This window comes from Crinia signifera, chromosome 19, assembly GCF_055691185.1.
Source record: "Crinia signifera chromosome 19, ASM5569118v1, whole genome shotgun sequence".
Lineage (NCBI taxonomy): Eukaryota > Metazoa > Chordata > Amphibia > Anura > Myobatrachidae > Crinia > Crinia signifera.
The window spans coordinates 136,972,451-136,998,050 of NC_139226.1; the positions used below are offsets into that span (position 1 = coordinate 136,972,451).

The window sequence follows — 25,600 nt, forward strand, 5'->3', positions numbered from 1 at the left end:
AGTATGTGACTAGTGCTGTGCCACCTCGTACGGGTATATGACTAGTGCTGTGCCACCTCGTACAGGAATGGGACCAGCGCTGTGCCATCTCGTATGGGTAGGGGACTAGTGCTGTGCCACCTAATGCGGGTAGGGGACTAGTGCTGTGCCACCTCATACGGGTATGGGACCAGCGATGTGCCACCTCATACGGGTAGGGGACTAGCGCTGTGCCACCTCATGAGTATGTGACCAGCGCCGTGCCACCTTGTACGGGAATGGGACCAGTGCTGTGCCACCTCGTACGGGTATGGGACCAGCACTGTGCCACCTCGTACGGGTAGGGGACTAGTGCTGTGCCACCTAATGCTGGTAGGAGACTAGCGCTGTGCCACCTCGTAAAGGTAGGGGACTAGCGCCGTGCCACCTCGTATGGAAATGGGACCAGCGCTGTGCCACCTCTGATGGGAATGGGACCAGCGCTGTGCCACCTCTGACGGGTATGTCTGTGTGACTAGCGCTGTGAGGAGATAACACTCTTTGCATATCTCCGTTACAGTCTGACAGTGTTGCAGCCTACCGCAATCAGCGTTACTGCAAATTACACAAACAGAAGCATAAATGTGGTGCTATAAAAGCCAACTGTATGTGATGCATAAATTCTATACTAGATCACAAAGACAGAATGTTATTAAGTTTGGTTTAGTATAAAAATCTCTGAAGATTTTCAATATAAAATGTTATAATGGTTTGAGATATATCAAGGTTTCATAAAATGATTAAACAGAAGATCTTGTGTATTGTCCTCTCAGCCATATAACACGTTGTATTACGCTGAATACCCCAAACCTGTGTTACCGGGTATTTATAGGAGAATTCTATACAGTAATAAAGTCACAGTATTTTAAGCAAGTCCAGTTGCCATCAATCCGCTGACCAGAGCTGACCGATGTTACCCTCCCCCCCCCCCCCTCAGAGCTGACCAATGTTACACACACACACACACACACACACCCCCCAGAGCTGTCCGATGTTACCCCACCCACCAGAGCTGACCTATGTTACCCCACCCCCCCAGAGCTGACCGATGTTACCCCACCCCCCAGAGCTGACCGATGTTACCCCCCCTCAGAGCTGACCGATGTTACCCCCCTCCCCCCCCCCCAGAGCTGACCAATGTTACACACACACACCCCCAGAGCTGACCGATGTTACCCCCCCCCCCCCAGAGCTGACCGATGTTACCCCACCCCCCAGAGCTGACCGATGTTACCCCACCCTCGCTCTGATGTAACATCCTCCTCTTTGGAGTGGCTAGTCTATGAAGGTACTAACCTATGTAGCACTGCAGGAGTGAATATCTGATTGCCATGTTATCAGGATTACCCCGGCAGTGTAGCCATCGGCTCATGGAACCTCAGTTAGAGGAATCTGTCACATATAACATTTATACATATGATATATTTTCCAGCGCGTGCATAAAGTCCCAGATCATAGACCTGAAGGCGGAAGGTTACAGTGATGAACTGATGGATGTTATGCAGCCGGCTATAGTTATCAAGGACTGGTGAGTAAAGGTGACAGCGGCTGGTATGGTAGTGTGCGCACATCAGCGATTGATGACTGATCTTGTCCCCCTAGGTACGCAGCGAGACACGACTGTGGCTGCCGGTATACCTTACTCGTACAGCTCTTGTCTAAGGACCATATTGTCATAGAAGAGTTCCAGCCGGAGCCCATTGTTATAGAGCAATGGAGTGATGCCAAGTGGTCTCAGGTACCCTCTCCCTCCCTATAGTATATATGTGTATGTGTCAGGGGGGCACCAAGGAGGGGGGAGAATCCTCTGCACCCATTTTATAGTGATTTCGTGCAATGGCGCTCGCTGCCCTCTACCCTGCACCTCGGCAGGACATTCAGCTAAGGAACGATATATATAAGGAGTTCCAAAGGTCCATCCGCAGTGGGCGTGTGCAGTAAGAGAGTTCCCCTACAGTGGGTGCCCCCCCACACACACAAACACACTGGCGCTCCTCTTTGGTGCTGTGGAGGAGGAGGAGGAGAATGATATGGAGAAGGGGGTGGTGTACTGTCACTGGCGCTCATCTTTGGTGCTGTGGAGGATAATGTGTGGAAGAGAATGGTGTAATGTCACTGATGCTCCTCTTTGGTGTTGTGGAGGAGGATAATATGGGGAACGGGGATGGTGTACTGTCACTGGTGCTCCTCTTTGGTGCTGCGGAGAAGGTGGAGGATATGGGGAAAGGGTGGTGTTCTGTCACTGGTGTTCCTCTTTGGTGCTGTGGGGGAGTATGATATGGGGAAAGGGTATGGTGTACTGTCACTGGTGCTCCTTTTTGGTGCTGTGGAGGAGGAGTATGATATGGGGAAGTGGTTGGTGTACTTTCACTGACGCTCCTCTTTGGTGCTGTGGAGGAGGATGATATGGGGAACGGGGATGGTGTACTGTCACTGGTGCTCCTCTTTGGTGCTGTGGAGAAGGTGTAGAATATGGGGATAGGGTGGTGTTCTGTCACTGGCATTCCTCTTTGGTGCTGTGGAGGAGTATGATATGGGGAAAGGGGATGGTGTACTGTCACTGGTGCTCCTCTTTGGTGCTGTGGAGGAGGAGAAGGATATGAGGAAGGGGTGGTGTCCTGTCACTGGCGCTCCTCTTTAATGCTGTGTAGGAGGTGGAGGATATGGGGAAGTTAGTGGTTTGTCCTATTTGGTGCTGTGGAACAGGACTGGCACTCCTATTTGGTGCTGTGGAGGATGATATGTGGAACAGGATGGTGTACTGTCACTGGCGCTCCTCTTTGGTGCTGTGGAGGAGGAGGATGATATGGGGAAGGAAATGGTGTACTGTCACTGGTGCTCCTCTTTGTTGCTTTGGAGGAGAAGAATGATATGGATAAGGGGGTGGTGTACTGTGACTGGCGCTCCTCTTTGGTGCTGTGGAGGTAGAGGATGAAATGGGGAAGGGAGTGGTGTACTGTCACTGGCGCTCCTCTTTGTTGCTGTGGAGGAGGAAGAGGATATGGGGAAGGGGTGGTGTCCTGGCACTGGCGCTCCTCTTTGGTGTTGTGGAGGAGGAGGAAGATATGGGGAAGTGGGTGGCATACTGGCACTACTCTTTGATTCTGTGGAGGAGGAGGATGATATGGGGAAGGGGACGGTGTACTGTCACTTGGCGCTCCTCTTTGGTGCCGTGGAGGAGGATGATATGGAGAAGGGGGTGGTATACTGTCACGGGCTTCTCTTTGGTGCTGTGGAGTAGGAGGAGGATATGGGGAAGGGGTGGTGTACTATCACTGGCGCTCCTCTTTGGTGCTGTGGAGGAGGATGATATGGGGAACGGGGATGGTGTACTGTCACTGGCGCTCCTCTTCGGTGCTGAGGAGGAGGATGATTTGACACTTACTGTACTGTGTCCTCTCTGCCTTCCATTTGGGGAACCGGATGGTGTACTGTCACTGGCGCTCCTCTTCAGTGCTGTGGAGGAGGAGGGTGATATGGAGAAGGGGATGGTGTACTGTCACTAATGCTCCTCTTTGGTGCTGTGGAGGATGATATGTGGAAGAGAATTGGTGTACTGTGGGCCATATAGGCTGTGTGCATGGTGTAGCTGTGGGCATAATAGTTTTGAAATGCATCATTTTTAAAGTGCGGCATAATTGAAACATAACTGCAGCGTTATACTGGCGTTACACTGAAGTGAAATTGAAGGACAGAAAACAACAACTCAGAAAATCAAAGACTGCTTTGAGTGAGCTCACTCTATCCTCATAGCCATACTACTCCTGGCTGCTTAATCTGGCTATTCATCCATAATATCACCATTTCTACATCTGCAAACATCTTTTACTATCACTGTTGTAATCTTGTATTTGCACTGTCAGTTTTTAAAATGCCCAGCTGTACCTGTAATGACTTCACCTCTCCTGCTCTTCCATTGATAGTTGGTGTCCCCCAACATTTTATTCTTCCCCTCCTCTCTATCTCTATACATCCTCTCTGTGGGCGGGATGTACTAAATATCATTTTTTTTTTTTTTTTTTTCGTCTCACTTACGTTTTTACTCCGCCGCGATTTTCTTTTTTTTTTTTTCTTCGCCCGCCTTATGAGCTATGCAGCGGACGTCCCCTGGGAAATTGCGGAGTTTGTCTCCGCCGCGGTGTTTTTTCCAGTCTTCACTGCGCATGCGCAGGGTTTTACCCCTTGCCGTCATGCGCAGTATGCATTTCCCGACGCCACAGTTCTATATATATATATATGTATATATATATATATATGTATATATATACATATATATATATACATATATGTATATATACATATATGTATATATATACATATATGTATGTATATATATATATACATATATGTATATATATATATATATATACATATATATATATACATATATGTATATATATATATATATATACACATATATGTATGTATATATATATATATATATATATATATATATATATATATATATACTTCATAGCTCAGAACAAACTATGGGTAATGCACGTTTAATAATAATTATGATTTACCTGAAAGTCTAGTAATAAAAAAAGAATACAGACAAAAAAATTTAATAGCAAAATGAAGGAACTCGCCAGGTGATAGGCGCGAATATAAGCACTACTATGAGACTGGTGACCAAGCAGCGCGGCTGATAGAACATCTCAGCCGCGCAAATTCACCTCAGCAGTTAATGCCAGGAAGTCTCGACGCGGGGGTCCCGCGATACTTCCCGACGGACAAGTGAGAACAGAAAAAAAAAACACCGCAACTTCTGTGCATATGAGAACACAGAAGCGCGGAGGTTAAATTCGTCAGCCGCGGCGATACACGTTAGTACATCCCGCCCTGTGTGAGCTAATTTGCTCACTCAACTTTCACTATCACATCTATGCTGATAATACTGGAATCTACCTCTCCCTCTCCTGATCACTCTCCCTCTATCCTCACTCACATCTATGCTGATAATACTGGAATCTACCGCTCCTTCCCTGATCTCTCTCCCTCTATCCTCACTCACATCTATGCTGATGATAATGAAATCTATCGCTCCTCTCCTGATCTCTCTCCCTCTATCCTCACTCACATCTATGCTGATAATACTGGAATCTACCTCTCCTTTCCTGATCTCTCTCCTTCTATCCTCACTCACCTCTATGCTGATGATAATGAAATCTACCGCTCCTCTCCTGATCTCTCTCCCTCTATCCTCACTCACCTCTATGCTGATAACACTGTAATCTACCTCTCCTCTCCTGATCTCTCTCCCTCTATCCTCACTCACCTCTATGCTGATGATAATGAAATCTACCTCTCCTCTCCTGATCTCTCTCCCTCTATCCTCACTCACCTCTATGCTGATAACACTGTAATCTACCGCTCCCGTCCTGATCTCTCTCCCTCTGTCCTCACTCACCTCTATGCTGATAACACTGTAATCTACCTCTCCTCTCCTGATCTCTCTCCCTCTATCCTCACTCACATCTATGCTGATAATACTGTAATCTACCTCTCCTTTCCTGATCTCTCTCCCTCTATCCTCACTCACCTCTATGCTGATGATAATGAAATCTACCGCTCCTTCCCTGATCACTCTCCCTCTATCCTCACTCACATCTATGCTGATAATACTGAAATCTACCTCTCCTCTCCTGATCTCTCTCCCTCTATCCTCACTCACCTCTACGCTGATAACACTGTAATCTACCGCTCCTCTCCTGATCTCTCTCCCTCTACCCTCACTCACCTCTATGCTGATAACACTGGAATCTACCGCTCCTCTCCTGATCTCTCTCCCTCTACCCTCACTCACCTCTACGCTGATAACACTGGAATCTACCTCTCCTTTCCTGATCTCTCTCCCTCTATCCTCACTCACCTCTACGCTGATAATACTGGAATCTACCGCTCCTCTCCTGATCTCTCTCCCTCTACCCTCACTCACCTCTATGCTGATAACACTGTAATCTACCTCTCCTCTCCTGATCTCTCTCCCTCTACCCTCACTCACCTCTATGCTGATAATACTGGAATCTACTGCTCCTCTCCTGATCTCTCTCCCTCTACCCTCACTCACCTCTATGCTGCTATGCTATATCAAAGACTAAGCTGACCTCTTCCCACCCTCCTGCATAAAACCCGACCATCTCTCATCCTAACCTGTTTATGCCCACCTCTTCCCCTTCTGTGTCACCCCAGTCTGTCTAACCCTCCCCTTTAGAATGTAAGCTCTCACGAGCAGGGCCCTCTCTCCTCTTGTGCCTTTCTTAGAATCTATAAACCACTGCCACCCTGATGATTGTTTCAGTGTCCTGTCCCCTGATGTAACTATCTGTATTAACCATGTACTTGTCCTAAACTGTCTTGTACTGTAAGTTGTTATGTGTTTTTGCTCATAACTATGCTCTGTACAGCGCTGCGGAATATGTGTGCGCTATATAAGAACCTGTTATTAAATAAATAATAAATAAATACTGTCACTGGCGCTCCTCTTCGGTGTGGTGGAGGTGGAGTATAGGAGGATGATATCGGGAAGGTGGTGGGGTACGGTCACTGGCGCTTTTTGTTGCTGTGAATTAGGAGGATATGGGGAAGGGGGTTTTGTACTGTCACTGGTGCTCCTCCTTGGTGCTGTGGAGTCGGAGGTTGATATTGGGAAGGGGGTCGTGTACTGTCACTGGTGCTCCTGTTTGGTGCTGTGGAGTAGGAGGTTGAAATTGGGAAGGGGGTGGTGTACTGTCACTGGCGCTCCTCTTTGGTGCTGTGGAGTAGGAGGTTGATATTGGGAAGGGGGTGGTGTACTGTCACTGGTGCTCCTCTTTGGTGCTGTGGAGGAGGATGTCAACATAAAAAAAGGTCGACATCAAAAAGATCGACATGGAAAAAGGTTGACATGAGTTTTCTCTTTCGTCCATCCTGGTGACACAGCTCGACATTGTAATGTAGGAGGGTCCGCAGGAGCAAAGGCACCTATGCTGACTTCTTTGAGAGCAGGCTCCTCCATTCTGCTGTGGAGGAGGAGGAGGAGGATATGGGGAAGTGGGAGGTGTATTGTCATTGGTGCACTGGAGGAGGATGATATGGAGAAGGGAATGGTGTACTGTCATTGGTGCTGTGAAGGAGGAGGAGGATGATATGGAGAAGGGAATGGTGTACTGTCATTGGTGCTGTGGAGGAGGAGGAGGATGATATGGAGAAGGGAATGGTGTACTGTCATTGGTGCTGTGGAGGAGGAGGAGGATGATATGGAGAAGGGAATGGTGTACTGTCATTGGTGCTGTGGAGGAGGAGGAGGATGAAATGGAGAAGGGAATGGTGTACTGTCATTGGTGCTGTGGAGGAGGAGGAGGATGATGATATGGAGAAGGGAATGGTGTACTGTCATTGGTGTTGTGGAGGAGGAGGATGATATGGAGAAGGGAATGGTGTACTGTCATTGGTGCTGTGGAGGAGGAGGATGATGATATGGAGAAGGGAATGGTGTATTGTCATTGGTGCTGTGGAGGAGGAGGAGGATGATATGGAGAAGGGAATGGTGTATTGTCATTGGTGCTGAGGAGGATGATGATATGGAGAAGGGAATGGTGTACTGTCATTGGTGTTGTGGAGGAGGAGGAGGATGATATGGAGAAGGGAATGGTGTACTGTCATTGGTGCTGTGGAGGAGGATGATGATATGGAGAAGGGAATGGTGTACTGTCATTGGTGCTGTGGAGGAGGAGGATGATGATATGGAGAAGGGAATGGTGTACTGTCATTGGTGCTGTGGAGGAGGAGGATGATGATGATGATATGGAGAAGGGAATGGTGTATTGTCATTGGTGCTGTGGAGGAGGAGGATGATGATGATATGGAGAAGGGAATGGTGTACTGTCATTGGTGCTGTGGAGAAGGAGGATGATGATATGGAGAAGGGAATGGTGTACTGTCATTGGTGCTGTGGAGGAGGATGATGATATGGAGAAGGGAATGGTGTACTGTCATTGGTGCTGTGGAGGAGGCAGATGATGATATGGAGAAGGGAATGGTGTATTGTCATTGGTGCTGTGGAGGAGGAGGATGATGATATGGAGAAGGGAATGGTGTACTGTCATTGGTGCTGTGGAGGAGGAGGATGATGATATGGAGAAGGGAATGGTGTTCTGTCATTGGTGTTGTGGAGGAGGAGGATGATATGAAGAAGGGAATGGTGTACTGTCATTGGTGCTGTGGAGGAGGGGGATGATGATATGGAGAAGGGAATGGTGTACTGTCATTGGTGCTGTGGAGGAGGATGATGATATGGAGAAGGGAATGGTGTACTGTCATTGGTGCTGTGGAGGAGGCAGATGATGATATGGAGAAGGGAATGGTGTACTGTCATTGGTGCTGTGGAGGAGGATGATGATATGGAGAAGGGAATGGTGTACTGTCATTGGTGCTGTGGAGGAGGCAGATGATATGGAGAAGGGAATGATGTATTGTCATTGGTGCTGTGGAGGAGGAGGAGGATGATATGGAGAAGGGAATGGTGTACTGTCATTGGTGCTGTGGAGGAGGAGGATGATGATATGGAGAAGGGAATGGTGTTCTGTCATTGGTGTTGTGGAGGAGGAGGATGATATGAAGAAGGGAATGGTGTACTGTCATTGGTGCTGTGGAGGAGGAGGAGGATGATGATATGGAGAAGGGAATGGTGTACTGTCATTGGTGTTGTGGAGGAGGAGGATGATATGGAGAAGGGAATGGTGTACTGTCATTGGTGCTGTGGAGGAGGAGGATGATGATATGGAGAAGGGAATGGTGTATTGTCATTGGTGCTGTGGTGGAGGAGGAGGAGGATGATATGGAGAAGGGAATGGTGTATTGTCATTGGTGCTGTGGAGGAGGAGGATCATGATATGGAGAAGGGAATGGTGTACTGTCATTGGTGTTGTGGAGGAGGAGGAGGATGATATGGAGAAGGGAATGGTGTACTGTCATTGGTGCTGTGGAGGAGGATGATGATATGGAGAAGGGAATGGTGTACTGTCATTGGTGCTGTGGAGGAGGAGGATGATGATATGGAGAAGGGAATGGTGTACTGTCATTGGTGCTGTGGAGGAGGAGGATGATGATGATGATATGGAGAAGGGAATGGTGTATTGTCATTGGTGCTGTGGAGGAGGAGGATGATGATGATATGGAGAAGGGAATGGTGTACTGTCATTGGTGCTGTGGAGAAGGAGGATGATGATATGGAGAAGGGAATGGTGTACTGTCATTGGTGCTGTGGAGGAGGATGATGATATGGAGAAGGGAATGGTGTACTGTCATTGGTGCTGTGGAGGAGGCAGATGATGATATGGAGAAGGGAATGGTGTATTGTCATTGGTGCTGTGGAGGAGGAGGATGATGATATGGAGAAGGGAATGGTGTACTGTCATTGGTGCTGTGGAGGAGGAGGATGATGATATGGAGAAGGGAATGGTGTTCTGTCATTGGTGTTGTGGAGGAGGAGGATGATATGAAGAAGGGAATGGTGTACTGTCATTGGTGCTGTGGAGGAGGGGGATGATGATATGGAGAAGGGAATGGTGTACTGTCATTGGTGCTGTGGAGGAGGATGATGATATGGAGAAGGGAATGGTGTACTGTCATTGGTGCTGTGGAGGAGGCAGATGATGATATGGAGAAGGGAATGGTGTACTGTCATTGGTGCTGTGGAGGAGGATGATGATATGGAGAAGGGAATGGTGTACTGTCATTGGTGCTGTGGAGGAGGCAGATGATGATATGGAGAAGGGAATGGTGTATTGTCATTGGTGCTGTGGAGGAGGAGGAGGATGATATGGAGAAGGGAATGGTGTACTGTCATTGGTGCTGTGGAGGAGGAGGATGATGATATGGAGAAGGGAATGGTGTTCTGTCATTGGTGTTGTGGAGGAGGAGGATGATATGAAGAAGGGAATGGTGTACTGTCATTGGTGCTGTGGAGGAGGGGGATGATGATATGGAGAAGGGAATGGTGTACTGTCATTGGAGTGATATATGCAGGACCTCAGTGTCCGTTTTCTGCCATGTTTAATACCATTCAGCATGTGAGTGAAATCCTACAATTACATCCTTTTGGTGTTCTACCATCTGCACAATGTTTTGCTTTTTCTGAGTTTTTCAGAATTCCTTCGGAATTAGACCGGAATATTTACCTTACGGAAATTGCTTCATGTAAGAGGAAGTTCAATACTCTTTATCATTGTGGGATCGCTCAGAGTCCAAGGGTGGACAGGGTTAAAATGTCAACATCAAAAAAGATCGACATGGAAAAAGGTTGACATGAGTTTTAATGTTTTTAGGGTGTCTATGTCGACATGCTACGCTCGGCACACTATTTTATTCTCCCACCACGTCCTAGTGGATGGCAGGGCATGAAATACCACCTGTCGGCACATATCGGCTAAAAATGTAGTAAAAAAAATGCATGTTGACCTTTTTCATGTCGACCTTTTGACCATGTCAACCATTAGTGGTCGAACATACGACTGTTTACGTTGAGTCATTCTATGATCAGTCCAGATACTGGTGTACTGTCACTGGTGCGCTTCTTCGGTGCTGTGGAGGAGGATATGGGAAAGGGAATGGTGTACTGTCACTGGTGTTCTTCTTCGGGGCTGTGGAGGATGATATGGGAAAGGGAATGGTGTACTGTCACTGGTGCGCTTCTTCGGTGCTGTGGAGGAGGATGATATGAGGAAGGGGATGGTGTACTGTCACTGGTGTTCTTCTTCGGGGCTGTGGAGGAGGATGATATGAGGAAGGGGATGGTGTATTGTCACTGGCACTCTACTTCGGTGCTGTGGAGGAGGATGATATGGGAAAGGGATGGTGTACTGTCACTGGTGTTCTTCTTCGGGGCTGTGGAGGAGGATGATATGGGAAAGGGATGGTGTACTGTCACTGGTGTTCTTCTTCGGGGCTGTGGAGGAGGATGATATGAGGAAGGGGATGGTGTACTGTCACTGGTTTTCTTCTTCGGTGCTGTGGAGGATGATATGAGGAAGTGCGTGGTGTATTGTCACTGGTGTACTTCTTCGGTGCTGTGGAGGAGGATGATATGGGGAAGTGGGTGGTGTATTGTCACTGGTGTTCTTCAGTGCTGTGGAGGAGGATGATATGGGAAAGGGGATGGTGTACTGTCACTGGTGTTCTTCGGTGCCTTGGAGGAGGATGATATGGGGAAGTGGGTGGTGTACTGTCACTGGTGTGCTTTTTCGGTGCTGTAGAGGATGATATGAGGAAGTGGGTGGTGTATTGTCACTGGTGCGCTTCTTCAGTGCTGTGGAGGAGGATGATATGGGAAAAGGGGTGGTGTTCTTCGGTGCTGTGGAGGAGGATGATATGGGGAAGTGGGTGGTGTACAATCACTGGTGTTCTTCGGTGCCTTGGAGGAGGATGATATGGGGAAGTGGGTGGTGTACTGTCACTGGTGTGCTTCTTCGGTGCTGTAGAGGATGATATGAGGAAGTGGGTGGTTTATTGTCACTGGTGTTCTTCAGTGCTGTGGAGGAGGATGATATGGGAAAGGGAATGGTGTACTGTCACTGGTGTTCTTCTTCGGTGCTGTGGAGGAGGATGATATGGGGAAGTGGGTGGTGTACTGTCACTGGTGTTCTTCTTCGGTGCTGTGGAGGAGGATTATATGAGGAAGGGGATGGTGTATTGTCACTGGCACTCTACTTCAGTGCTGTGGAGGAGGATGATATGGGAAAGGGAATGGTGTACTGTCACTGGCGCACTTCTTCGGTGCCGTGGAGGAGGATGATATGAGGAAGGGGATGGTGTACTGTCACTGGTGTGCTTCTTCGGTGCTGTGGAGGATGATATGAGGAAGGGGATGGTGTACTGTCACTGGTGTGCTTCTTTGGTGCCGTGAAGGAGGATGATATGAGGAAGTGGATGGTGTACTGTCACTGGTGTGCTTCTTTGGTGCCGTGAAGGAGGATGATATGAGGAAGTGGATGGTGTACTGTCACTGGTGTGCTTCTTCGGTGCTGTGGAGGATGATATGAGGAAGGGTATGGTGTACTGTCACTGGTGTGCTTCTTTGGTGCCGTGAGGGAGGATGATATGAGGAAGTGGATGGTGTACTGTCACTGGTGTTCTTCTTCGGTGCTGTGGAGGATGATATGAGGAAGGGGATGGTGTACTGTCACTGGTCTTCTTCTTTGGTGCTGTGGAGGAGGATGATATGGGGAAGTGGGTGGTGTATTGTCACTGGTGTTCTACTTTGGTGCCGTGGAGAAGGATGATATGAGGAAGGGGATGGTGTACTGTCACTGGTGTGCTTCTTTGGTGCCGTGAAGGAGGATGATATGAGGAAGTGGATGGTGTACTGTCACTGATGTTCTTCTTCGGTGCTGTGGAGGATGATATGAGGAAGGGGATGGTGTACTGTCACTGGTGTGCTTCTTCGGTGTTGTGGAGGAGGATGATATGGGAAAGGGAATGGTGTACTGTCACTGGTGTTCTTCTTTGGGGCCGTGGAGGAGGATGATATGGGGAAGTGGGTGGTGTATTGTCACTGGGGCTCCTCTTCGATGCTGTGGAGGAGGAGGATGATATGAGGAAGTGGATGGTGTACTGTCACTGGTGTACTTGTTCGGTGCTGTGGAGGAGGATGATATAGGGAAGTGAGTGGTGTTTTGTCACTGGCGCCCTTCTTCGGTGCTGTGGAGGAGGATGATATGGGGAAGTGGGTGGTGTATTGTCACTGGTGCGCTTCTTTGGTGCTGTGGAGGAGGATGATATGAGGAAGGGGATGGTGTACTGTCACTGGTGTGCTTCTTCGGTGCTGTGGAGGAGGATGATATGGGAAAGGGAATGGTGTACTGTCACTGGTGTCCTTCTTTGGTGCTGTGGAGGAGGATGATATGAGGAAGGGGATGGTGTACTGTCACTGGTGTCCTTCTTCGGTGCTGTGGAGGATGATATGAGGAAGTGGGTGGTTTATTGTCACTGGTGTTCTTCAGTGCTGTGGAGGAGGATGATATGGGAAAGGGAATGGTGTACTGTCACTGGTGTTCTTCTTCGGTGCTGTGGAGGAGGATGATATGGGGAAGTGGGTGGTGTACTGTCACTGGTGTTCTTCTTCGGTGCTGTGGAGGAGGATTATATGAGGAAGGGGATGGTGTATTGTCACTGGCACTCTACTTCAGTGCTGTGGAGGAGGATGATATGGGAAAGGGAATGGTGTACTGTCACTGGCGCACTTCTTCGGTGCCGTGGAGGAGGATGATATGAGGAAGGGGATGGTGTACTGTCACTGGTGTGCTTCTTCGGTGCTGTGGAGGATGATATGAGGAAGGGGATGGTGTACTGTCACTGGTGTGCTTCTTTGGTGCCGTGAAGGAGGATGATATGAGGAAGTGGATGGTGTACTGTCACTGGTGTGCTTCTTTGGTGCCGTGAAGGAGGATGATATGAGGAAGTGGATGGTGTACTGTCACTGGTGTTCTTCTTCGGTGCTGTGGAGGATGATATGAGGAAGGGTATGGTGTACTGTCACTGGTGTGCTTCTTTGGTGCCGTGAGGGAGGATGATATGAGGAAGTGGATGGTGTACTGTCACTGGTGTTCTTCTTCGGTGCTGTGGAGGATGATATGAGGAAGGGGATGGTGTACTGTCACTGGTCTTCTTCTTTGGTGCTGTGGAGGAGGATGATATGGGGAAGTGGGTGGTGTATTGTCACTGGTGTTCTACTTTGGTGCCGTGGAGAAGGATGATATGAGGAAGGGGATGGTGTACTGTCACTGGTGTGCTTCTTTGGTGCCGTGAAGGAGGATGATATGAGGAAGTGGATGGTGTACTGTCACTGATGTTCTTCTTCGGTGCTGTGGAGGATGATATGAGGAAGGGGATGGTGTACTGTCACTGGTGTGCTTCTTCGGTGTTGTGGAGGAGGATGATATGGGAAAGGGAATGGTGTACTGTCACTGGTGTCCTTCTTTGGTGCTGTGGAGGAGGATGATATGAGGAAGGGGATGGTGTACTGTCACTGGTGTCCTTCTTCGGTGCTGTGGAGGATGATATGAGGAAGTGGGTGGTTTATTGTCACTGGTGTTCTTCAGTGCTGTGGAGGAGGATGATATGGGAAAGGGAATGGTGTACTGTCACTGGTGTTCTTCTTCGGTGCTGTGGAGGAGGATGATATGGGGAAGTGGGTGGTGTACTGTCACTGGTGTTCTTCTTCGGTGCTGTGGAGGAGGATTATATGAGGAAGGGGATGGTGTATTGTCACTGGCACTCTACTTCAGTGCTGTGGAGGAGGATGATATGGGAAAGGGAATGGTGTACTGTCACTGGCGCACTTCTTCGGTGCCGTGGAGGAGGATGATATGAGGAAGGGGATGGTGTACTGTCACTGGTGTGCTTCTTCGGTGCTGTGGAGGATGATATGAGGAAGGGGATGGTGTACTGTCACTGGTGTGCTTCTTTGGTGCCGTGAAGGAGGATGATATGAGGAAGTGGATGGTGTACTGTCACTGGTGTGCTTCTTTGGTGCCGTGAAGGAGGATGATATGAGGAAGTGGATGGTGTACTGTCACTGGTGTTCTTCTTCGGTGCTGTGGAGGATGATATGAGGAAGGGTATGGTGTACTGTCACTGGTGTGCTTCTTTGGTGCCGTGAGGGAGGATGATATGAGGAAGTGGATGGTGTACTGTCACTGGTGTTCTTCTTCGGTGCTGTGGAGGATGATATGAGGAAGGGGATGGTGTACTGTCACTGGTCTTCTTCTTTGGTGCTGTGGAGGAGGATGATATGGGGAAGTGGGTGGTGTATTGTCACTGGTGTTCTACTTTGGTGCCGTGGAGAAGGATGATATGAGGAAGGGGATGGTGTACTGTCACTGGTGTGCTTCTTTGGTGCCGTGAAGGAGGATGATATGAGGAAGTGGATGGTGTACTGTCACTGATGTTCTTCTTCGGTGCTGTGGAGGATGATATGAGGAAGGGGATGGTGTACTGTCACTGGTGTGCTTCTTCGGTGTTGTGGAGGAGGATGATATGGGAAAGGGAATGGTGTACTGTCACTGGTGTTCTTCTTTGGGGCCGTGGAGGAGGATGATATGGGGAAGTGGGTGGTGTATTGTCACTGGGGCTCCTCTTCGATGCTGTGGAGGAGGAGGATGATATGAGGAAGTGGATGGTGTACTGTCACTGGTGTACTTGTTCGGTGCTGTGGAGGAGGATGATATAGGGAAGTGAGTGGTGTTTTGTCACTGGCGCCCTTCTTCGGTGCTGTGGAGGAGGATGATATGGGGAAGTGGGTGGTGTATTGTCACTGGTGCGCTTCTTTGGTGCTGTGGAGGAGGATGATATGAGGAAGGGGATGGTGTACTGTCACTGGTGTGCTTCTTCGGTGCTGTGGAGGAGGATGATATGGGAAAGGGAATGGTGTACTGTCACTGGTGTCCTTCTTTGGTGCTGTGGAGGAGGATGATATGAGGAAGGGGATGGTGTACTGTCACTGGTGTCCTTCTTCGGTGCTGTGGAGGAGGATGATATGGGAAAGGGAATGGTGTACTGTCACTGGTGTTCTTCTTTGGTGCCGTGGAGGAGGATGATATGAGGAAGTGGGTGGTGTATTGTCACTGGGGCTCCTCTTCGGTGCTGTGGAGGAGGATGATATGGGAAAGGGAATGGTGTACTGTCACTGCTGTTCTTCTTTTGTGCCGTGGAGGAGGATGATATGGGGAAGTGGGTGGTGTATTGTCACTGGGGCTCCTCTTCGGTGCTGTGGAGGAGGATGATATGAGGAAGGGGATGGTGTACTGTCACTGGTGTTCTTATTTGGTGCTGTGGCGGAGGATGATATGGGGAAGTGGGTGGTGTATTGTCATTGGCTCTCCTCTTTTTTACTGTGGAGGATGATATGGGGAAAGGGGTGGTGTACGGTCACTGGCGCTGCTCTTTGGTGCTGTGGAGGAGGATGATTTGGGGAACGGGGCTGGTGTACTGTCACTGGCGCTCCTCTTTGTCTCCTAAGCACTCCGCACAACATCTGCGGCTCCAGGTCTATATAAATATTGTGTAGTACTGTGAATATAAGGGGAACGCCACATCCAGGCCGGTGCTTGCTTCCTCTGACACTGTACTGTGTCCTCTCTGCCTTCCAGGTGGAGCACACCTTCAGCAACTATGGCCATGGCGTGCGCTATGTACACTTCCAGCACGGCGGTCAGGACATCCAGTATTGGGCTGGCTGGTTTGGTATAAGAGTGACCAACAGCAGTGTGATTGTAGATCCTGGGAATCTCACAGCGTGATCCAGTGGTGACAGGAAGATCTGACCTATTCCCGGACGGAGAGCTGAGCCGGTTCTGTGTTGCTGCCAGTAATGGATCCTGCTGCAGAAAGCTGCGCGTAGCCCGGACCGTAATCCGATATTCCTCATATAATGTGATCCCAGCAGCGACTAGAACTGTTATTAGCATTGCACTAACCAGTACCCGATCCTGCTCCTCCCGGAGGCCCCTGGGGGGCCTCCTGTATGGAGGAGGATTATTAGACAGATAATCAATAGGTCAACACCGGATCGTCAATATGTAAACAGTTAAATTAAATGCATTTCTGTCAACAGGGTCAAAGGTTGACGCACAAGTGATCAACACATAAAATGTTGACCCTGTGTTTTGTAGCCCTAATCTGAACCCTCCCCTAAGTGTCTAACCCTAAGAATTATGAATAAACATATCAAACTATTGACTGTGTATGTTCCAGGTGGTTACCGTCCAGCAGTGTGGTTATGTACATACACCTTCCTCGTTTGGGAATGGCCACAACGTTACTCCTGGCAGACATGATTGTGTCCCAACCCCCCAAACCTTGGCTACTTCCTTTGTGTGCAGACCTGATATGTAAATGCGGTATTGCTTTGGTTTCGGTCTACTCAGATTTCTTATTAGTAGGTAAGGACAGACCGAGCCATCTGCACTACAGTCATTCTGCTCCCTACCATAGCTGAAGCACTCTCCCTAGCATGGTGGTGCACATGCTTATCTCCGTGCATTGTTCTCAACCCACGTGGTGGTGCAGGTACTAATCTCTGAGCATGGTGGTGCATGTACTAATCTCTGAACGTGGTGGTGCACGTACTAATCTCTGAGTGTGGAGGTACATGTACTAATCTCTGAGCGTGGTGGTGCATGTACTAATCTCTGAGCGTGGTGGTGCACGTACTAATCTCTGAGTGTGGAGGTACATGTACTAATCTCTGAGCGTGGTGGTGCACATACTAATCTCTGAGCGTGGTGTTGCACGTACTAATCTCTGAGCTTGGTGGTGCACGTACTAATTTCTGAATGTGGTGGTACATGTACTAATCTCTGAGCATGGAGGTGCACGTACTAATCTCTGAGCGTGGTGTTGCACGTACTAATCTCTGAGCGTGGTGGTGCACGTACTAATCTCTGAGCGTGGGGGTGCACGTACTAATCTCTGAGCATGGTGGTGCACGTACTAATCTCTGAGCATGGTGGTGCACGTACTAATCTCTGAGCGTGGTGGCACACATACTAATCTCTGAGCATGGTGGTGCACGTGCTAATCTCTGAGCGTGGTGGTGCACGTACTAATCTGCGTGCACCACTCTCACATGGTGGTGCACATACCAATCTCCATGCACCACTCTCACCCAGCATGGTGGTGCACATATAAATCTCCATGCACCATTCACAATTTTATTTTTTATTTATTTACAGTGTCTTATATAGTGCAGCATATTCCATTGCACTTTACAATTGGAAACAACAGTGATCAAACAAACTGGGTAGATACTGACATGGAGGTAGGAGGGCCCTGCTCGCAAGTTTACAATCTGCAGTGATAATAGGAGGGATACATGGGGATGCATGTACTGACCTCTGAGCGTGGTGGTGTACGTAATCTCTAAGCGTGGTATTGCATGTACTATTTGCCGTGCACCACTCTCACCCAACGTGGAGTGCACAAACTAATCTCTGAGCATGGTGGTACATGTAATCTCTGAGCATGGTGGTGCACGTACTAATCTGCGTGCACCACTCTCACGTGGCAGTGCACATCCTAATTGCTGTGCACTGCTCTCATCTGGTGTGGTGGTGCACATACTAACCTGCGTGCACCACTCTCCGAGCACTGTTCTCTCCCGGTATGGTGGTTCATGTACAAATCTCTGAGAACGGTGGTGCATGTACTGTACTAATAGCTGCACACATACTAATCTCTGAGCGTGGTGGTGCATATACTAATCTCCATGCACTGCTCTCACCCGGTGTGGTGGTGCACATACTAATCTCCATGCACCACTCTCCCCCCGGCGTGGTGGTGCCTGTACTCATCTCTGAGCACGGTGCTGCACATACTAATCTGAATGCAACACTTTTCCTGGTGTGGTGGTGCACATACTAATCTCCGTGCACTCACTCGGCATGGTGGTGTACATACAAATTGCTGAGTGTGGTGGTGCACATACTATCCTGCTTGCACCATTCTTGGCGTGGTGGCGCAATTATTAATCTCAGTGCACCATTCTCATCTGGCATGGGGGTGCATGTACTAATCTCTGAGCAGGGTGCTGTATGTACTAATCGCCATGCGCATATTAATCTCTGAGCGGGGTGGTGCACATACTAATCTCCGTGCACCACTCTCATCTGCCGTGGTGGTGGTGCACAAAACGGTACTTATGTAATAACTGGGCTCCCGTTTTTCTTATGAGACCGTGTCCCCTCGCGGGGCTCGCTGCGCTCGCCACGCTTCGGGCACGGTGGCTCGCTGCGCTCGCCACACTATATAAAATCAACTCCATGCGTAGTTGGATAGTAGGGGTATGAAAAAATGGGGTGCATTTAACATGGGAGCCCAGATAATACATAAGTACCCACAAAACTAATCTCCGAGCACTGCTCTCACCCGGTGTGGTGGTGCACATACAAATCTCTGAGCGTGGTGGTGCATATACTAATCTCCGTGAACCATTCTCACACAGTGTGGTGGTGTACTAACAAATCTCTGAGCGTGGTGGTGCACATACTATCCTGCTTGCACCACTCTCCCCAGCGTGGTGGCGCATTATTTCTGTGCACCGTTCTCATCCGGCATGGTGGTGCACATACTGTACTAACCTGCATGCTTCGCTCTCCCCAGGCGTGGTTGTGCACATACTAATCACTCTTGGCGTGCTGGCACATTTATTAATCTCAGCACACTCTCCACCGGCATGGTGGTGGTGGTGCCTGTACTAATCTCTGAGCATGGTGGTGTATGTACTAATCGCTGTGCGCATACTAATCTCTGAGCAGGGTGGTACACATACTAATCTCCGTGCACTACTCTTATCCGCCATGGTGATGCATAAAACTAATCTCCATGCACATACAAATCCCTGAGCGTGGTGGTGCACATACTATCCTGCTTGCACCACCCTCCCCAGCGTGGTGGTGCACATACTAATCTCTGTGCACCGCTCTCATCCGCCGTGGTGGTGCACAAAACTAATCTCCGTGCACTGCTCTCACCCGGTTTGGTGGTGCACATACTATCCTGCTTGCACCGCCCTCCCCAGCGTGGTGGCACATTTATTAATCTCTGTGCACCGTTCTCATCCGGCATGGTGGTGCACATACTGTGCTTACCTGCGTGCTTCGCTCTCCCCAGGCATGGTGGTGCACATACTAATCTCTGTGCAACACTCTCATCCGCCGTGGTGGTGCACAAAACTAATCTCCATGCACTGGTCTCATCCGGCATGGTGGTACACATACTAATCTCCATGCACCACTCTCCTTCGGCATGGTGGTGGTGGTGCCTGTACTAATCTCTGAGCATGGTGGTGTATGTACTAATCGCCGTGCGTATACTAATCTCTGAGCAGGGTGGTACACATACTAATCTTCGTGCACTACTCTTATCCGCCATGGTGATGCACAAAATTAATCTCCATGCACATAGAAATCGCTGAGCGTGGTGGTGCACATACTATCCTGCTTGTACCGCCCTCCCAAGTGTGATGGCGCATTTATTCATCCCTGTGTACCGTTCTCATCTGGCATGGTGGTGCACATACTGTGCTAACCTGCGTGGTTCACTCTCCCTAGGCATGGTGGTGTACATACTAATCTCTGTGCAACACTCTCATCCGCCGTGGTGGTGCACAAAACTAATCTCCGTGCACTGCTCTCACCCGGTGTGGTGGTGTGCACACACACACACACACACACACACACACCCCCAGTGTGGTAGTGTTGGTGCCTGTACTAATCTCTGAGTGGGGTGGTGCACAAATCTAATCTCTGTGTACTAATTGCTGTGCGCATACTAATCTCTGAGCGGGGTGGTGCACATACTAATCTCCGTGTACCGTTATGCGTAATGTATTTAATTTCAGATTGACATTTATCATTAGAGACAGGATTATACGCATTTGCATATGCATATTTTGCCCATTTTCACTGGTTATTGCATATTTTAACTAAAATCTAGTGATGGTGCATATTTTAGGTCCCGCCCGCGAGTCACAGCACTACTTTGCCCTGCTCCTGCTGGCCAAGTAGTGGTAGAGTGTGCAGGCTGGGGCAGTATGTGCGCAGTGTGGGGAACCTTGGACGTACGCTATGTCTGACACTGCTCTAGGCTGCCAATCCATTTTAATCAAAGTCAGTAGGGGCATTATTAAGCTCCTAAACCTTTGCCAGCCCCTGGCCTGGGACCTTACACCAAGAGACAGACTTCTGCAGCAGAGGAGGCGTTGTGACATCACACGGTGTGGAGGAAACGCTGGGTCACAGTGAGTATGTGGCGCACGGAGGAAGCCTTCTACTGCGCCGCCCTCACACGCTATGCTGACATTTGATCCATCGGCGCTGGAGATGAGGGTCCGTGTAGTTGATGCAAGAAGAGCTTTGGATGCTGCAGTCGGCTGTAGCAGCCAGGAAGACACAAGCTTAAGGTCGGCACGGAAATGGTCAATATGAGTTTTTCATTTTTTTTATTTTTTAAAGGCGTTTTTTCCTACTTTGCTATCCCAGTGGGCAGAGCGTGAGAATAGAATAGTGTGCTAAGCACAGTGAGGCACCATGCCCGAAGCATGGCGAGCACAGCGGTACATTTAGATGATGTCCATGTCGACATAAGTGGACATAAAAGCAAATAAAATGTGAGAAATATCAACCTTTTTCATGTTAACCATGACCCATGTCGACCTTCTGTCAATGTCGACCTGGACGTGAAAGGTCCTTTAGCCCACTTGGATTTAGCAACTGCCCACGCTCAGTATACACACCCGGTCCCATCCGGAAATGGCATCCCACTGGGTCCGACTGACAGTGTGGCACCAAATACATAGGGAAACTCTGAAAATACTGTACGGTTCCACATGTAATACAGGAACACGTCTGATCACCACTGTGTGACAGTAATACCCAATGGCAGACACCAAATACTGTATGGTTCCACATCTAATACAGGAACATCACCACTGTGTGACAGTAATACCCAATGGCAGACACCAAATACTGTATGGTTCCACATCTAATACAGGAACATCACCACTGTGTGACAATAATACCCAATGGCAGAAACCAAATACTGTATGGTTCCACTCTGTAATACAGGAACATCACCACTGTGTGACAATAATACCCAATGGCAGAAACCAAATACTGTATGGTTCCACATCTAATACAGGAACATCATCGCTGTGTGACAATAATACCCAATGGCAGAAACCAAATACTGTATGGTTCCACATCTAATACAGGAACATCACCACTGTGTGACAATAATACCCAATGGCAGAAACCAAATACTGTATGGTTCCACATCTAATACAGGAACATCACCACTGTGTGACAATAATACCCAAAGGCAGAAACCAAATACTGTATGGTTCCACATCTAATACAGGAACATCACCACTGTGTGACAGTAATACCCAATGGCAGAAACCAAATACTGTATGGTTCCGCATCTAATACAGGAACATCACCACTGTGTGACAATAATACCCAATGGCAGAAACCAAATACTGTATGGTTCCACATCTAATACAGGAACATCACCACTGCGTGACAATAATACCCAATGGCAGAAACCAAATACTGTATGGTTCCACATCTAATACAGGAACATCACCACTGCGTGACAATAATACCCAATGGCAGAAGCCAAATACTGTATGGTTCCGCATCTAATACAGGAACATCACCACTGTGTGACAGTAATACCCAATGGCAGAAGCCAAATACTGTATGGTTCCCCATCTAATACAGGAACATCACCACTGTGTGACAGTAATACCCAATGGCAGAAACCAAATACTGTATGGTTCCGCATCTAATACAGGAACATCATCGCTGTGTGACAGTAATACCCAATGGCAGAAACCAAATACTGTATGGTTCCACATCTAATACAGGAACATCATCGCTGTGTGACAATAATACCCAATGGCAGAAACCAAATACTGTATGGTTCCACATCTAATACAGGAACATCACCACTGCGTGACAATAATACCCAATGGCAGAAACCAAATACTGTATGGTTCCACATCTAATACAGGAACATCACCACTGCGTGACAGTAATACCCAATGGCAGAAACCAAATACTGTATGGTTCCACATCTAATACAGGAACATCATCGCTGTGTGACAGTAATACCCAATGGCAGACACCAAATACTGTATGGTTCCACATCTAATACAGGAACATCATCGCTGTGTGACAGTAATACCCAATGGCAGAAACCAAATACTGTATGGTTCCACATCTAATACAGGAACATCATCGCTATGTGACAGTAATACCCAATGGCAGAAACCAAATACTGTATGGTTCCACATCTAATACAGGAACATCATCGCTATGTGACAGTAATACCCAATGGCAGAAACCAAATACTGTATGGTTCCACATCTAATACAGGAACATCATCGCTATGTGACAGTAATACCCAATGGCAGAAACCAAATACTGTATGGTTCCGCATCTAATACAGGAACATCACCACTGTGTGACAGTAATACCCAATGGCAGAAACCAAATACTGTATGGTTCCACATCTAATACAGGAACATCACCACTGTGTGACAGTAATACCCAATGGCAGAAACCAAATACTGTATGGTTCCACATCTAATACAGGAACATCACCACTGTGGGACAATAATACCCAATGGCAGAAACCAAATACTGAATGGTTCCACATCTACTACAGGAACATCATCGCTGTGTGACAGTAATACCCAATGGCAGAAACCAAATACTGTATGGTTCCACATCTAATACAGGAACATCACCACTGTGTGACAGTAATACCCAATGGCAGAAACCAAATACTGTATGGTTCCACATCTAATACAGGAACATCATCGCTGTGTGACAATAATACCCAATGGCAGAAACCAAATACTGTATGGTTCCACATCTAATACAGGAACATCACCACTGTGTGACAATAATACCCAATGGCAGAAACCAAATACTGTATGGTTCCGCATCTAATACAGGAACTTTATCGCTGTGTGACAATAATACCCAATGGCAGAAACCAAATACTGTATGGTTCCGCATCTAATACAGGAACATCATCGCTGTGTGACAATAATACCCAATGGCAGAAACCAAATACTGTATGGTTCCGCATCTAATACAGGAACATCATCGCTGTGTGACAATAATACCCAATGGCAGAAACCAAATACTGTATGGTTCCGCATCTAATACAGGAACACGTCTGATCACCACTGTGTGACATTAATACCCAATGGCAGAAACCAAATACTGTATGGTTCCACATCTAATACAGGAACACGTCTGATCACCACTTTGTGACATAATACCCAATGGCAGAAACCAAATACTGTATGGTTCCACATCTAATACAGGAACATCACCTCTGCGTGACAATAATACCCAATGGCAGAAACCAAATACTGTATGGTTCCACATCTAATACAGGAACATCATCGCTGTGTGACAATAATACCCAATGGCAGAAACCAAATACTGTATGGTTCCACTCTGTAATACAGGAACATCACCACTGTGTGACAATAATACCCAATGGCAGAAACCAAATACTGTATGGTTCCACATCTAATACAGGAACATCATCGCTGTGTGACAGTAATACCCAATGGCAGAAACCAAATACTGTATGGTTCCGCATCTAATACAGGAACATCATCGCTGTGTGACAGTAATACCCAATGGCAGAAACCAAATACTGTATGGTTCCACATCTAATACAGGAACATCATCGCTGTGTGACAATAATACCCAATGGCAGAAACCAAATACTGTATGGTTCCACATCTAATACAGGAACATCACCACTGCGTGACAATAATACCCAATGGCAGAAACCAAATACTGTATGGTTCCACATCTAATACAGGAACATCACCACTGCGTGACAGTAATACCCAATGGCAGAAACCAAATACTGTATGGTTCCACATCTAATACAGGAACATCATCGCTGTGTGACAGTAATACCCAATGGCAGACACCAAATACTGTATGGTTCCACATCTAATACAGGAACATCATCGCTGTGTGACAGTAATACCCAATGGCAGAAACCAAATACTGTATGGTTCCACATCTAATACAGGAACATCATCGCTATGTGACAGTAATACCCAATGGCAGAAACCAAATACTGTATGGTTCCACATCTAATACAGGAACATCATCGCTATGTGACAGTAATACCCAATGGCAGAAACCAAATACTGTATGGTTCCGCATCTAATACAGGAACATCATCGCTATGTGACAGTAATACCCAATGGCAGAAACCAAATACTGTATGGTTCCGCATCTAATACAGGAACATCACCACTGTGTGACAGTAATACCCAATGGCAGAAACCAAATACTGTATGGTTCCACATCTAATACAGGAACATCACCACTGTGTGACAGTAATACCCAATGGCAGAAACCAAATACTGTATGGTTCCACATCTAATACAGGAACATCATCGCTGTGTGACAGTAATACCCAATGGCAGAAACCAAATACTGTATGGTTCCACATCTAATACAGGAACATCACCACTGTGTGACAGTAATACCCAATGGCAGAAACCAAATACTGTATGGTTCCACATCTAATACAGGAACATCATCGCTGTGTGACAATAATACCCAATGGCAGAAACCAAATACTGTATGGTTCCACATCTAATACAGGAACATCACCACTGTGTGACAATAATACCCAATGGCAGAAACCAAATACTGTATGGTTCCGCATCTAATACAGGAACTTTATCGCTGTGTGACAATAATACCCAATGGCAGAAACCAAATACTGTATGGTTCCGCATCTAATACAGGAACATCATCGCTGTGTGACAATAATACCCAATGGCAGAAACCAAATACTGTATGGTTCCGCATCTAATACAGGAACATCATCGCTGTGTGACAATAATACCCAATGGCAGAAACCAAATACTGTATGGTTCCGCATCTAATACAGGAACACGTCTGATCACCACTGTGTGACATTAATACCCAATGGCAGAAACCAAATACTGTATGGTTCCACATCTAATACAGGAACACGTCTGATC

General features: G+C 47.8%; 2 protein-coding genes across 3 annotated transcripts in view; one reads left to right on the plus strand and one right to left on the minus strand.

The window, feature by feature from the left end:
• Positions 1-16,734, plus strand: part of FBXO44 (F-box protein 44) — a 29,686-nt gene extending 12,952 nt beyond the window's left edge. Inside the window, exons 4-6 of the mRNA XM_083163442.1 lie at positions 1,451-1,546; positions 1,621-1,756; positions 16,149-16,734. Coding sequence (XP_083019568.1) covers positions 1,451-1,546; positions 1,621-1,756; positions 16,149-16,298 — 382 coding nt within the window. The 3' untranslated portion in view covers positions 16,299-16,734. The remainder of the gene's footprint in view (positions 1-1,450; positions 1,547-1,620; positions 1,757-16,148) is intronic.
• The window catches only part of LOC146043056 (F-box only protein 44-like), a 53,620-nt gene that overhangs the window by 6,792 nt on the left and 21,228 nt on the right, over positions 1-25,600 (minus strand). The gene's annotated exons all lie outside the window — the stretch shown is intronic.